Raw genomic sequence first — 14,432 nt, 5'->3', positions numbered from 1 at the left:
TTAAATTCAGGCAGTAAGCCTCATGGAAGAGACACACTAAATTTACTTTTAAGAGAAATAATATATTTTTTTATTAATTCAGTAGATAGTTGCTGACATCTAACCCATACCAGGCACTGTATTCAGAAGCACTTTCAACCATAGCCCTGTGCTTATTATCTTATGGGTAAGCAAGTTGTATTTTTATCCAGTTAGAGATCTTCTAAATGCAGCAATTACAAGATAAAGGACTTAGGAAAAGAAGTCTATATTTGAGAGGCATGGACGAGTAGATAAATTGGATAAAACATTAAGGGAAAGAACAGGAAAATAGAAACTAATCCACAACAAAGAGCCTTGGGGAATGGGCATTAAGCTCAGCCCAGGTATAGGGAATACCAAGGGATGAAAGTCAAATTCACCTCGGATCCAACAATGAAAAGAACAGAAACGAATGAACAGAAAGAATGAAAAGAACAGAAGTAATCACATTCACGGTTCCCACTTGTGGGGCTCACACGTGTATGACAAGCACTTCACCAAGAGGCAAGTCTACCTCCTTCCTTCTCTTTCTCATCATGACCCACCCGAGGAGGAGGTTCTGTTTTCATTATCATTTTAGGGAGAAGGAAGTTAGACAACTTGTCTAAAATCAGAGAGCTGGTAGATGCCTAAGCAAGGATTCTGATCCAGAGTGACTCCTGATGGAATTAGTTTAACAGACTCTGGAGTCTGTTGGACAGAGGTCTAAAATCTAAAATAGACAAAGGGCTTAAAAACCTTAACACTAAATAAAACCCCAATTAAAAGGGCATCCAAACTGAATAGACATTTTTTAAAAGAAATGCAAATGACCAACAAATATATGAAAAAATGTTCATCATTTTTAGTAATCTGGGAAATGCAAATCAAAGCTACACAGAGATTCTATCTAACTCCAGTCAGATGGCAATCGTCAAGAACACAAATATAATAAATGCTAGCGAGGATGTGGAGAAATAGAATCTTGTTACACTGTTGGTGGAACTGCAAACTAAGACAATCTCTTTGGAAATCATTGTGGAGTTTTCTCAGAAGGTTGGAAATGTAAATACCATATGACCCAGTGATAGCACTCTTGAGAATCTTCCCAAAGAAAACAAATCAGAATACTATAATCATAGTGAAATCAGAATGCTATAATGAAATAAGAACACTATAATCATATATGCATGTTCATGTTCATAGCAGCACAATTTACAATAGCCAAATTATGGAACCAGCCTAGACCTTCATCAACAGATGAATGAATCACAAAACTTTGGTATATACACACAATGGAATTTGACTCCGCCATAAAGAAAACAAAATCACACCAATTTGCAGGAAAATGGATGGAACTCAAGAATATTATGCTAAGTGAGTATACCCAGTTCCAAAGAACAAATGGATGCTCTCTTTTATATGTGGAAGCTAGAGAGAGATGTGGAAATAAGGACACATCAGGTGGTTGCACAGAGACTCCAGGGGAGTAACCAAGAGTGATTAGGTAAGGGGGGGAATGAAGTCAGAAAAAATGCAATAACAGAAATAATGCAATGAAACATACAAAATGGCCAACTCCAAAATCAAAGACTTGTGAGTGTTGCCTGGACCCAGGGAGGAAGACAAGAGTATGTGCATATGTTTTTCTAACACTCTGTACCCCAATATGATATCAAATTACAATGCACACAATAAAAATATTCTTTAAAACTTTTTAAATTGTTTTTTTTTCTCCTATTTAAAACATGCTTTTATTGGCGCATTGTAAGTAAGTACACATCACAGCAAGCTTCAGTGAATGATTGGACTTCAAGAATAGTTTGTATTTCTCTTGACTTGCCTTGTGTTTGCCCTTGATATTTTAATTAACTTTTTTCTCAGGTAGTCATGGCTATGGCTTCCCTTGGTTTTTCAACTCTCTTCTTACTTTTGACAATCCATCAGATTCTTTTACCCCTACTGCCTCTTCAGGAAGCCTTGACGTCTGCCTTGCCTTACTTCATCCTTTATGTTCTGCAGAGGCAAACCAAAGAGCTCGCTGTGCTCTCCAGGACTAAGACTTCAAAGGTTGTTCTTCTCCACCCTCCCTCCATAGTCACAAACTCCTCCTCCTCTGAGCAGCTTCCCTGAGCTGGCTTTTAGGTACCAATATAGTCACCTATAAACTTTTGTCCAATGAAGCCCTGTATTCTAGGCTTAATGCTCTGAAGAGCCATCTCAAAATTTCTAATAATGTTACTTTTGAGTACATATTTTGTTAATGAAGTCCAACAAGATAATGCAGCCTGTGCTTAGAGCTTGGGATTTTGACTCATGTGTACTTCTAACCCTCACCTCAGACAGGTTCTCCAGTTTTCACCCTGCTCCCCATTACCATCCCAGCCAGCAATTGCTTTCCAGCCCCATCTACCAAGGGACCTAGGATGGGGACTTAGAGGGTCAGGGGCAGGCCAGGGGTCTTCTCTGTACTCATACCCTTGCAGAGGAGGTATGCCATGAAAGAGTAATTAAAACCACTGACCATGATGCCAGGTTGGTAGAAAACCTAGTTTGCTGCTTTTGGAATAGGGCCCTGCCCTATTCCTATATTTCTCTGGTTTCTGCCAGTTATGTCTTCAATTTTTCTTCAGGGCTTACAAGCATAAAGGCCCACCAGTGTTGTGCAGAGAAATAAGAAATGACCCATAAAATGAATGAAAACTAAAGCCTACTAGGGGTATATGTTCTTTCAAGCAAGGCCACCATCCCAGCCCCAGCCCATTTCTACAGAGCGATATGGATCTAAATAGACCTTGTCTTTGGATTTTTCAAATGAATCTGACTTTATTTTGAAATATTTTGTTTCATTATGAAATACCCCAAAAATGTAAAGGTTAAATGTTTCAAAAAGTGACAAAGTGGCGCCGGGCGTGGTGGCGCACTCTTGTAATCCCCGCACTTGGGAGGCGGAGACAGGAGGATCTCGCTGGTTCGGAGTCAGCCACGCAGGCTTAAGAGACCCTGTTTCCAAATAAAAAAGTTAAAAAATAGGTCTGGGAGTGTAGCCCGTGGGAGTGTAGTCTGGAGATAAAAGGGTTTCCAGGAACCCCAGTACCACCAAAAAAAAAAAAAAAAAAAAAAAAAGTGACAAAGTGTAGGATAAATAAGCCTGCCTTATGGGCCATTCCTTTGAAACTTCTGAAACACTGACTTATCATATTTGCTGTTTATTATTTACTTATTTATTTTTAAATATTTTTGTGTGTGGTGCTTGGGATTGAACTCATGGGCATTCTAACTCTGAGCTACACCCCCAGCCCTATTTAATTTTTTTGTGTTTTGAAACAAAATCTCACTAAGTTGCTAAAATCATTGCTAAGGTGCTAAGGGTGGCTTCATACATGTGATCCTCCTATCTCAATCTACCAAGTACTAGGATTACAGGTAGTCACCACCATGCCCAGCTCATACATTCTATTTTAAATGTTATCTTCCCCCATTGGTCTTGGATCTCTGGAAATATGTCAAGATTTTGTAATTTGCTTCTGAATCTTTAGAGTCTAGTGCAATTCTTGGCAAGTGTGATAGGGACCTGATGTCGTGCCATAAAGACCCCATCACTTATACCTACAGCTGCCATCCATCGGAAATGCTATTAAGCAATTTGTGCTAATATTGGTGAGTAACTTCTTCAATATTTGCACACATTTGTTCATAAATGCAAAAAAATACTAATATGTTTAGAACTTATCCTGAACACTCTCTAATTATTTCAGAGTTTTTACAATGTACAAGCCATCCCTTTTATTTTATAAATTACAAAAATAGAATCACAAAGCATTTACTTCAAAAGGCGTAGGTAGTATTCCTAAATTCCATGAATTTCTACCCATACGTATTTATATATTTTTGGAGAGAAAGAAAGATTGAGGGATTGGTTAGTCTTTTAAAAATTAACAGAAACAACCTTTTTTTTTTTTTTTCATGGCAAAGAGCATTAAAGAAACTTGAATCAGTGGAGCTATCACAGGAAGATAAGGAAGCCCGTGTCCTTAGCCCTTTTTTGGAGGGACTGCCAGTAACCTTGAGGTTTTATATACAGGGGAATAAAGGTGTGGCATGGGGGTTGCATAGCTGGAGGCATCTCACAGCTGAAAAAACAGGTGATCTCAACCAGGTATGGTTTGGTCCATCATTATCTCAGGACTTTTCAATCAAGGCCTCGTCAGAGTTAAAGTTGCTGTTCTTTCGGGAGGCTGAAACAGGAGAATCGCGGTTCATGGGCAGCCTTAGCTACTTAGGCCCTTTGCAACTTAGACGCTGTTTCAAAATAAAGAAAAAAATATAGGGCTGGAGGTAGAACGCACCTGGGTTCCATCCCTAGACCCACAAAAATAAATTTAAAAAGCTTTTTGTTTTTGCTGTCATTCAGCCTTCTGGATTTAAGTACCATCTTCTGGAACTTGGCTTCAAAATTCACATCCTGAGCTTGACTTCCTTCCTCTATGATTTATTTAGTTGGATATTGTCTAACTTTGACTTTCTTTTGTATTCTGCTTTATAGTTTATGATGGTACTTCTACTCTTAGGCTTAAGCATCTGAATTTTTCCACTTGTACACTTCAGCCATCTAGTACATCACTGTGGCCTCCCAAGTACTGGGATTACAAGCGTGTGCCACCATGCCTGGCTAATCATTTAGTTTTTTCGTTTAAGAAAAGGAAATATTGACAGTGTGGGCCAAGGAGAGAGAATTTTTGGAATGAGACTCTCAAGAGGGGCTGAGATCTGCACAGAGAGGGACTGATCTGCGCTAGAGAGCGAATAGTCCATCATCAGGAGTAGGGTGGAAATAGGGGTAGGAAGACATTGGGGGTCAGATGCAGGTTAGCATGGGGAACTAGGAGGATTTCATTTGGTTTATCATAGGAGCAAACGTTTACAAGTGACTTCATATGTGTCAAAAACGGTTTTGAAAATATTGCCCGTATTAACTTATCTAAATTCACAACACTTGTGGGAGTAGTTTCACACAAGCGTTGGACAAAAAAGTAGAGTCAGAGCTCATGGTACGTTCTCCTCCACGGTCCAGGGACTTGCCTGGCCTCCGAGCCCAGTGGTCCCCCTTTCAAGGTGCCTTCCTGACCACTGTGCGATACTGACCATTCTCTCCAGGAAAAAAAAAAAAAAAAAAAAAAAGGAGCTTCCCTCCTCTTACTCTGTGTGAATTATTTTTGCTATCATCTTACCATCCTGTGGTACTTGGATATTTTACCTCTGAGCTACACTCCCAGCCCTCTTTTTGGTTTTGTTTTGAAACGGGGCCTTCTTAGGTTGCAGGGAGTCTTGCTACATTGCTGAGGCTGGCCTCAAACTTGTGATCCTCCTATCTCAGCCTCCCAAGTACTAGTATTACAGGCATGTGCCACCATGCCCAGCTTGGCTATCACCATTTTATGAAATGTCAAGTTTCAGCAGGCACGGAGGATTTGTGAACCTGTAAAATAACCACATGAATATTGGTCCCAATGGTGTCTTTAAAAGTTTATTACAGCATTGTATGTGAAGAGTAAAATTTATAATTGCATTTGAAAAATTTTATTATTTTCTCATAAATACGGTGATGTCCACAACCACAGAAAAACTGGGCTAGAAGGAAAAAGAGGACATGATCCCTCCCACTGGGGCCTTTAGTACATATGATTATTGGGTGAAATGACCTGAGAAATGAACTGTTTGACATTAGGTTTGATTGCTTGCCTCCTTATTCCACATTTATAAGTTAAATCTATGCATTAAATCTATGTACATGAGGTTCTGTTGTAGGAATAAAGAAAATAGTGTGGTATTCTCCAGTGGCTTGAACCTTACCAGAGAAGTCTTACCCTCACTTCATTCACTCTGGGACATGGCGCTTCTTCCCTCCTCTGGTTGCCTGTGCTCTAATTCTTTCAATGTAAAGTTGGGCGTGGTGGCGCACGCTTGCAATCTCAGCATTTGGGAGACAGAGACAGGAGGATTGCGGTTGGAGGACAGCATCAGCTACTTAGTGAGGCCCTCTGCAACTCAGTGAGACCCCGTTTCAAATTAAGAATAAAAATAGGGCTGGGGTGTATCTCGGAGGTACAATGCCTCTGTGTTCCATCCACAGTATTGCCAAAAAAAACCAATAATCGTTTCAATGTGCTGTCTTTCTCTTTACAAGCTTAGATACAATGAAATAATTAACAAAGAGCTGCTTGATGTAGACTTATTGGCAATTTGTCTCAATGATCTGTGACCTGGGTCACTTATTCTTCAGCACCTAGCCTGTCCATGTACCCAGATCCCTAGGTTACAATTTATTAAAAGCACAAAGGCAAAAAGTAAGCCACCCCCCAAAAACTGTGAGTTCCTGTCTCCCTCTGCTCCAGGACAACCTGGCTTCATAACTTTTGTGCTCCAACAAATACAGCACTTGTTTGATGAATGGATTTAGTTCCTAGAAACTGTCTTAGCACAATTTACTGAAGGCTTTCAGCTCTGTGCTACGAAATGAGAAGCTTAACCAGGATAGCAGTCGGTGTGTTTCCTGTGCTGTTTTTTTCTCAGAGCGAGACTGGAAAGTTTTATGACACTGTATTCTTAGGCTGGCAGGATTTAAACAAACAAGGTCCCCTTGACACAAGGAAAGCTTGCCTTTGTTCTTTCAAGAACAGTGTGTCTTGGGTTGAGCACAACACTCATTTCTAATACATCTGGAAGGCTCGAAGGGCGGTCACTCACTCCAGTGAACACTGCCATGATTGTAGAGTAAGACACGTCTTTGTCCTTTGTGTGAATACCCTTGTGGTCTGTAAGGCTGCTCTGTGGTAGAGACAAAGGAGGGTATGCCGCTCATAGACGGCCTTCCTCCCAGGGTTATCCTGGACCTCACCTCCACCTCTCCTGTGTGACACCCATTGCTAGATCAGGCCTTGCGTCTTAGGTTTTGGCTTTGTTCAAACATATTCAGCACCATCCTGTTCATCTGCTCCCAGACTCTCTCTGTTCCCCACCCAGCAGTGTGGACTGTCCACACCTAGTTTTCTACAGTTCCCTCCCCAGGGTTGTGTGTTCAACATTCCTTTCCTTTTATTTCTGCCCTCTCTGAGTCATCTCAGCCACCCACCCCTCCCTTTTCCAGTATCCCTTAGTACTCCCTGTAATCAGTTTTTAGCATCTAATTGAGAGATTTGGTATTATCAAACCAGACTCCCCTCCCAGACTCTTCCTACATGGCCTCAATTTATGGGTGTTCACCATCCACAGAGCACGCAGTCCCTCCTGAACCTTCTAACCGCATGACTGCCTTTGGGTGTTCAGTAATCGTCAACACGGTGACTGATCCCAGTCTTCTCGCCAGAGCGAACTGCCGTGACTCTGAACACGTATTCATCTAAGCTTGTTTTATTACTTCCCCAACTTTTGTTTGTTGGTGCATTGTAATTATACATCATAATCAGACTCAGAATGAGCTAAGGAAACATACACAGCACTTGGTGTGTTTTCCTCTGGGTCCGATCCTGCTTCCTCCCCCTCCCTGTTCTTAATACTGAAATTGCTCTCAGTTATTTCATTTATTCACATGACATGATTGAATTGTGTCCTTCATTAAGTCTTTTATTTCATATTTCTACCTCTCTCCCCAAATCCCTTTCCCTTATTTTACCCGTGTCACCCTTCATTAATCTGAAGTCCCTTTTGTTTCCAATTTTTTCTCTGGCTTCCGCATATGGGTAAAAAATTATATGGCTCTTCATTTTCTTAGACTGGCTAATCTTGCTTAGCATAATATTCTCTACATTCATGTATTTTGCTGAAAATGATATAATTTTGTACTTCTTAATGGATGAGTAAAATTCTATTATTTGTATATATCGTAGTTTTATAATTCATTCATCTGTTGATTGACACCTAGCCCTTTCCATACTTTGGCTATTATGAATTGTGTTTCTATAAACATAGATTTGCTTGTGTCTCTATAATATTCTGAATGTAATTGCTTTGGATATATCCCCAAGAGTGATATAGCTGGGTCATATGGCATTGTGTGTAGTCTCTGTCTTTTGAGAAACCTCCACACTGATCTCCCCACTTTATGGTACTTATCATGTCCCCTTAAATGGCACTTGGTACCTTAATGTCTTGGCTTCTCTTCTATATTTTTTAACTACTTGCAGCGACATTCAGGATGTTCAAGATGTGTTCAGGATGATAGCGAAAAAAGAAAAGAGATGTATGCTATGGACTGGATTTTAGTGTCTCCCAAGAATCTATGTGTTAAAAGACCTCCCCAGAGTGGCGCTATTAGTAGATAGTAGAGCACTTAGGGGGCAGGGGCCACTGGAAGGGAGTTAGGTCGTTAAAGGGGATGTGCCATTAAAGGGGATTGTGAAACCTGGTTGCTTCCTCCTTTTCTTCCTAGACCTGAGGTGAGTTAGTTTATTTTTCTACACAGGCCCTGACATTGCCATTCAGCATGCCCAACCCAATGAAATGAGGCTGCCTGTTCTTGCACTAGAAATTTCCAAATTGAGAACCAAAGTAATCCTTTGCTCTCCATAAGAGAGGCTGTCTTTTTGTTATAGTAATGAAAAGCTAATATAGTATATAATATAAAGACAACAGGTTATCCTTTGACAAATAACATAAATATAATTCTTTTTGTTAATTCCTGGACCAAAGGCAAGAGATATATCATGAGGGTCATGAAAGATTAGAGAAGGATGTTCTGAGTGGTCAGGGAGAATGTTTGAGGCAGCCAAGCCTCAGGAGGTGCTTTTCTTTTCTTGATTATACCTCTGTTGTTTTCAGTTGGTGTAGTTTTTGTGTTCCATATTCCTGGGATATGCCTGGGTATTCCGAGGCCTCCCATGGGCCTGGATCTAGAATCTATGACCAAAGTTGGCCATGTGCAGTACACTCATAAAAATAAGTCTAGCTCTAAAGTATCTGCAGAGGAAATCTTATGGGAAATTGACCCCTTGCTGTTCACATTCATGAATTTTACAATGATGTTCATGTTATAAAATTGTACATGCACCACAAGGATTTCACTCAGAGGGGCACAGGCAGCCAAATGTGGGCTGATGTAAGGGCACAGACTCTTCCAAGTCAACGAGAATTCTACCTGGGATTCAATTTTCCCGCACTCTCACCCCTCAGCAACGAACCTTTGTCATTTCCATGTGGTCTGGATTTGGACATACTGGAAAACCCTTGTTGGCTGTGGATTCGGTCTGAGCTCACCTCAGGGCATTGAGAATTTTATCACTTTCCTCTGAGGCCATTCCAATCGTCCAGCTTCACGGTTCATCTTCCTCCTTAGCCTAAGTGAATTCTCTGAGCCGAGGACATTCCTTTTCTTATCTCTTTGCATACAACTTAACAGATGTGCCATCTTTCTGGCTTCTTTTTTCTATGTCTGAAAAGTTGCGATAACAAAAATACCACAGCCACAAGCTTTTGTGGAGTTATTTTAAATGAGGAAAAAAGATCAAAACACCTGAGAAGAAAATGGCTCAGCAGTTGGAGAGAAGGTATTATGCCCCGCTGCGGTTGGTTGATACTTGGCACTTTTATTTTCCTCCTGAGTAACATAAGAGCCATTGAGCGCAGAGGACGTGAACATCCTGTACAGGAAATAGATGGTGTGTGGAGGAGGAGAGGGGGCACCCGGCAGTCATTCTTTGGATCCTTCAGTGAGCTTCACTTGAATACGTTAGAGGAGCAAGCAAAGGGCTGGAAAACAGTGCTTGGATGGCGTCCAAGTCCCTTTACAAAGCTCAGGAAAAGCTTGGCTAAGCCACACGCATTTTATGTTTTCCTGAGAAAAGTCACTGCTTGTTGGTCTCAGGGTTAAGGAGTCTCAGCAAGTTTTTATAGACATACTAAAACATTCTCTTCATATTTTCCTGTGTCACTGAAAGGAGCCCAAGGGAGAGAATCACATTCAAGTGTCTGCTAGGCCAACAAGCTGTGTGTGAGGTGTTGATATAGTGAAAATACTGTGGGGTGTGAGTCCTTAGCGGCCTCAACTCCTGAGACTAACGCCTGTGTGCAGGTGTGCGCGTGCGCATAAATACAATCTCCTAGTAGCTGAAACCTGAAAAAACTTAACCTTAGTTCTTACTTCTTAAAGAGTAGACATACATGTATTTCAAGATTTCTTTTATTTTCTTTCTTTTCTTTCCTTTTCTTTTCTTTTTGGATACTGGAGAATGAACCTAGGGATGTTCTACCTTTGAGCTACATCCCAGCCCTTTCTTCCTTCTTTCCTTCCTGGGGATTGAACTCAGGGGCATTCTTACTCCCAGCAACACCCCCAACCCTATTTTATATTTTATTTGCAAAATATAGGTTGCTAAGATGCTAGCTAAATTACTGAGGCTGGCCTGGAACCGGTGATCCTCCCTTCTCGGTGTCCCTAGTACTGGGGTTATAGGTGGCACCACCATACCCAGCCTTATTTTTCATTTTGAAACTGGGTTTTGCTAAGGTGGGGAGGGCCTTGCTAAGTTGCTGAGGCTGGCCTGTAACCTATGAACCAACCTCCTGTCTTGGCCTCCCAAGTCCTGGGATTATAGATGTGGGCCACCATACCCAGCTCAGAATTTCTTATTTTGAGGAGATAATGTAAAAGGAACACCATCTTCTGCCTTACCAAAAATGACTTTATCTGGAGGATAAAACACACATCATGTAAATGGTGCAGTAGGAAAGAGGAGGAACCTGAGTGACAAGTAATGACAGTCTCAGCGCCATCTCATTACTACCAAGAAAGAGAGTGGTTCTTGTCTTTCCGGAACCACAAGCATTTCTTAAAGAGAAAACTAAAGTTTTTTTTTTTTTTTTTCCCTGTTCTTTGGGAGAATGATTTGGAATGTTCACTGGAGCAACAAAAACTTTTATGAACCGACTTTAGCCTTTCTTAGCCTATCATACCTCATCATGTTTATTTCAAAACCTGAGACTTCCACACAGGGATTACTGCCAGGAAACAGAGCCTGTGGTCATTGTCATTTGCATTTGCAGGTGCAGTTTCCCTTTATCTGCTGAACTTAGCCAATTCTTTCTTATTCTAGAAAATAGTTTTCTTTAGCATTCTCATTTATAGAAGGCTTCTCCGTCGTATGGTTATGGTTACTACTCTCTTGAAGACATTTTACATTGTTTGCATACATCCAATTTTCTCATTCCTGATAAATATTTTCTTGCATTATCATTTTTCTTAAATTGCAGCGTAATTTTAAGATATATGTAATCAGACTAAATGGAGATACTTCAATACTACTTGTTACCAGACGGATCTGGCATTGTTCCTAGGTTTAGAATATCGATGTATTCCTCTTTGTTAGGTTCCCACTCCTATCCTAGTAGGACTAGAAATCAGTCTCCCCCCACCATCTTATTGCAAGCTGTTCTTAAAATATCGACTGGCTACAGGAGTGAGATGATTTACACGTGAGTAAAGAAAATATTCTGATGGCAGTGAGGAAGCCTGTGAAGTTTTCTCTCTTTAACACCTTCAAGGGAAACCAACAGCTTTAGTTGATGTGAATTGTCACTTAATATTTTTCAAGGGAAAAAAAATGGACATCTTGGTTAATTTTCTACTTTCAAGCTAGAAGAGGCATGCTACATTCATGACTGAGTTACTGCCCTCCTGACTCTGGGCATGGTGGTGCCAGGTGCTTAAACAATGGATACATGCGGTGTAGGAGCTATGCAAATGTAAAACAAAAAAGTGAACATCAGTTACTGGAAGGGAATGAGTGACCAAGTACTTCCGCTTCAGCCTGATAGAGCAGCGCCACCTACTGTATAGAAGCTTCATTTTATGCTTGAGCATTCTTTTGTGGCCTTAAGGGTCAAACCACACTAGTTTGTAGTTTCAGCATCTACACCTGAATCAACTTGAAGACTTTATCCCACTGTTTTCGTGTGTGTGTGTGTGTGTGTGTGTGTGTGTGTGTGTGTGTGTGTTAGTATACTCTTTATCTAGAAACAACAACTATTGGAGAAGGGAGAGTATGGAACACAGAAGAATACATATACGAAAATTATATAGAAATATAGGATATCCCTTGTTGGTGCCTCCTGATGTTTTTATTATGAAATTAATGCAATTTATTTATTATGAAATAAATGATGTGCATCCGTTTTCCCTTTTGTGTATACCAATGCCACAGTAATTAAAACTGAATCAGTGCTTGTCTAAATTGGACCCTTGTTCATGCATCATGCTAGGCTGTCCAAAAGTATGTTATGACGTGATTACAGTTTAACATGCATTTGTTGAATTCCGTTTTCTCCAGTGTTTTTTTTTTTTTTTATTCCTAAATAATACTTAAGTCCGTGGTGGCGCACGCTTATAATCCCAGGGAGGCTGAGACTGGAGGATCGTGGTTCGCGGACAGCCTCAGCTACTTAGTGAGGCCCTTTGCAACTCAGTGAGACCCTGTTTCAAAATAAAGAATAAAAAATAAGGCTGAGGATGTAGCTCAGAAGTAGAATACCCCTGGGTTCCATCTCCAGTACCACACACACACAAAAATACTACTAATAATACTTAAGTCTACAGTGTGCTAAAAATAACACTAATGTTCCTAGTGTATCTCATATCATGGTATCACCTGAGCATTTCCATCGAGTGTTAATGAGAGCAGGTAGTTTTATTAATTTGGGGTCATGAACAATCCTTACAACCATGTTGGCTTCTTTCACCGAGTCTATTACACCACAACATAAAATAAATCTGAGACAGTCGGCACGGTACAACAGTGATTATGACTCCCTTTATTGTTCCCCATAACTCTTTCCAGGTCTTAGCTGATTATCGACCCTCACTCACTCACAATAACTCTGAGGCTGTTGTGCCAAGAGGATCATCTCATTTCAAGTCCTGCTTCATCATTAATTCCAGGGCACGCAGCATCCACTCATAGTTCATTCTCTTTGTCACCCCGCCCTAAATTTATTCACGTGTTAATGAAATGGTACCCAGTCCAAAACTTATATGTAATATTTGTCAGGGTTCTATTCTTCAAGGAAAATGAAATAATACACTATAACTTGCTCTTACTTCATAATGAAAGTCATAATTGTGGACTGATGTGTTAGAAATCCAGACAGACCAGTAGCACTGAATGGAGGTCTGTGATTTGTGAAATATGGCCATGGGGAAAAGTCTAATCACACACTGGCTTGTGGAGTTCAGGGGAGCCACTGGAATGAATGATCTTAAAATCTAGTATCTACCAACCCTTTACTATATGTGTAACTTTGCTAAAAATCATGATAAAATGGTTCTGTACTCCATGGTCTGTTTTTTGTTTTTTTTTTTTTGTTTGTTTGTTTTTTGTTTTTTAAATCTCTCCTTCTACTCTTATGCCCCTCCGCAGAGGACTGGTATGAACAGCTGTACCCGCTCATCCTCACACTGAAGGACTGCATGGGGGAGGTGGTGAGCCGCGCCAAGCAGTCTCTGACCTTTGTGTTGCTGCAGGAGCTCGCCTACAGCCTGCCCCAGTGTCTCCTGCTCACGCTCCGCAGAGACATTGTCTTCAGCCAAGCGGTAGGTGCTGTTGCTGTTGGTACGGAGCAGCGTTCTCTCTTTGATGGAAATAGGATTCTTTGGGCAGCTTTATTTATTTACTGATTTATTTATTTGTGTGTGTGTGTGGTACTAGTGATTGAACCCAGGAACATATTGCCTCTGAACTCCACCCCAACCCTTTTTTTATTTTTATTTATTATTTATTTTTATTTATTAATATTATTATTATTTTTGCAGTACTGGGGATGGAACCCAGGAACATTCTACCTCTGAGCTCCACCCCGAGACCTATTTTTTATTATTTATTTTGAAACAGGGTCTCACTGAGTTGCAAAGGGCCTCACTAAGTAGCTGAGGCTGTCCATGAACCACAATCCTCCTATTTCAGCCTCCCGAATGTGAACGCTGGAATTTTAAGTGTGCACCACCACACCCGGTGGTGTCCATTTTAATTTTTTATTTACTAAGAGAGTCTCACTAAGTTGCTCAGGTTGGCCTTGAATCTGCAGTTCTCCTGTCTCAGCCTCCCAAGTTCTGGGATTACTGTCACATGCCACTGGGCCTGAGTTGGAAGTTTTATTTTTAAAGGTCTTTTTCTTAAGTCTTGATGCCATTTTTTATATAATAAATATGAGCTGAATATCACATCAAAACAGCTTAGGAGAACTTAAGTTTTTTCTTTATGAAAAATGATAGCTAAGTCTTTAAAAAATATATTGTGCTCTACACAGTATAAGAACAACTCTTGTACCATGCCAGATGTCTTTCTATAGGATCAGAGCAGAGACTGCTTCTTCATAATGGATGTGATGAATAAGGACTTGGTTATGGAGATATCTTTATTTATCCAGCTTTTCCATGAATCCTAGGA

General features: G+C 40.5%; 1 protein-coding gene across 8 annotated transcripts in view; it reads left to right on the top strand.

The window, feature by feature from the left end:
- The window catches only part of INPP4B (inositol polyphosphate-4-phosphatase type II B), a gene marked incomplete at both ends in the record, with an annotated part of 387,908 nt that overhangs the window by 290,244 nt on the left and 83,232 nt on the right, over positions 1-14,432 (top strand). For 6 of the 8 annotated variants that reach the window (XM_080697033.1, XM_080697032.1, XM_080697038.1 and 3 more), the window contains one exon: positions 13,407-13,579. The exons of the other annotated variants lie outside the window; for them this stretch is intronic. In XM_080697033.1, the coding sequence (XP_080553159.1) occupies positions 13,407-13,579 (173 nt within the window). The remainder of the gene's footprint in view (positions 1-13,406; positions 13,580-14,432) is intronic. 8 annotated transcript variants of the gene reach the window in all.

Source organism: Muscardinus avellanarius, assembly GCF_963383645.1.
Source record: "Muscardinus avellanarius genome assembly, chromosome: 6".
Classification (NCBI taxonomy): domain Eukaryota; kingdom Metazoa; phylum Chordata; class Mammalia; order Rodentia; family Gliridae; genus Muscardinus; species Muscardinus avellanarius.
Note: the sequence above shows the minus strand (reverse complement) of the source record. Positions and strands in the feature narration are given on the sequence as shown.